Source organism: Frankliniella occidentalis, unplaced genomic scaffold, assembly GCF_000697945.3.
Source record: "Frankliniella occidentalis isolate FOCC.00 unplaced genomic scaffold, Focc_3.1 Scaffold2306, whole genome shotgun sequence".
Classification (NCBI taxonomy): domain Eukaryota; kingdom Metazoa; phylum Arthropoda; class Insecta; order Thysanoptera; family Thripidae; genus Frankliniella; species Frankliniella occidentalis.
The window spans coordinates 6,665-8,082 of NW_026269391.1; the positions used below are offsets into that span (position 1 = coordinate 6,665).

Below are 1,418 nucleotides of genomic sequence, written 5' to 3' on the forward strand. Positions count from 1 at the left end.
GGGCGGGGGGGCCGCTGACAGAGTGTAGAGTCGGGCCGCGCGGCGAGTCGACTCAGATCAGCGTGGCTCTTGCTCCGCGACGCACGGTTTCCCGCACGCTCCGCTCCGCCGCGGCCGCCCGCTGCCCGCGCCACGCTCGGCACCTGGAGTGCCACCATCAAGTGTTTTGTGTGCCGCATGAGTAGACACCCCTTCACCATGCCGTGGTTCACCAAGTACATGGAGGGGCTAGTGAAAAGTGTGAACGTGTTCATCCAAGACCGGACTCGCTGCAAGCAGAGCGGCGCCGGCGTCGGCGCGCCGCCCTCCAGCCAGCGCAAGCCCTCGTCGACGGCGTCCTCGCTGTCGCTGCTGTCGGCGCGCCGCTCCTCCCGCAAGCACGCCCGCACCGCCCTGGAGGTGACCAGCTGCACCGGGCGCCGGATAGCCGGCCGCGAGTCGGCCCTCGACGCTCAGCCGCAGCAGCCCCGCAGCAAGCGGCTCGCCAGCTCGGCGTCCGCCCCCCGCCTCAGCCTGGCCGAGGAGGCTCCGTCCAACTTCACCGAAGACGACTTCCGCCACCCGCCGACCGTCGCCTACCCCAAAGCTCGAGAGGTGAGTTGTTATCACTGCTCTCGCCTACCAGGCGGACACTGCCCCCGGGGCCCCGGGGCCGCGCCCGTCCTGCGGCTCCTGCGGCTCCTGCGCCCCATTCCCATTGTGCGGTGTGCGGTCGGGTTGCACTCGGGCTGCACCTGCGACCTCCCCGCCCGGGCGGCGCGTGCGGGGCCGAGTCCTTGGGGCGCCACCGGCTGCAGGCGCTGCACCGCGCGTGCGTCCCCGCCCCGCCGCACCCTGCCGCACCCCAACGCGCCTCGTCACCGGGTTCAACACTCCGATCAGGAGTCCACCAGCAGGCGGCGATCTGACCCCGGGGAAGAGCGGGAGGGGGGGGGGTGCGTAGTCAGGGCCCGCGTTATGGTCCCTGTTGAACTCGCGCTGGCCCAAAAAGCGCTTGGCCCGGGCCGAACTTTGGTCCTGGCGCGGCGTGCAGATGATGCGCACACGGAAGCAGCGACAGGGCGCCGCCTCAGCAGGTCAGGGTGGTGGTGGGTGGGGGGAGGGGTGGCTGTGTTTACTGACATGACACCCTTCCCCAGTGCGTGGCGAGGGGGAGGAGGGCGGCTCCGTTATCTCTAGACCAGAGATGGAGTGGACTCTCGGCCGGGCCGGTGCGGGGGTTCCCTCTCGGTGGGAAGAGCAGCGACTACCTCCCCCCCCCCCCCATGGCGCTGGTCACCGAGGTGTTGTGTTGTGCGGCAGGACAATGATGCCGATACTGATACGGTGGGCTGGCACCCGCCCACCGCGTGCTGCACCTGATGGCCGCAGCCTATCGGACGCCCAGGTCTACGAAAACACGCCCTCGGGCAAGTCTG

The 1,418-nt window shown here is 70.2% G+C and overlaps 1 protein-coding gene across 1 annotated transcript in view; it reads left to right on the forward strand.

Moving 5' to 3' along the window:
* Positions 1 to 31: 31 nt before the first annotated feature.
* LOC113217718 (uncharacterized) overlaps positions 32 to 1,418 on the forward strand; it is a gene marked incomplete at its 3' end in the record, with an annotated part of 10,307 nt that continues 8,920 nt past the window's right edge. The window contains exon 1 of the mRNA XM_052276263.1: positions 32 to 594. Coding sequence (XP_052132223.1) covers positions 178 to 594 — 417 coding nt within the window. The remainder of the gene's footprint in view (positions 595 to 1,418) is intronic.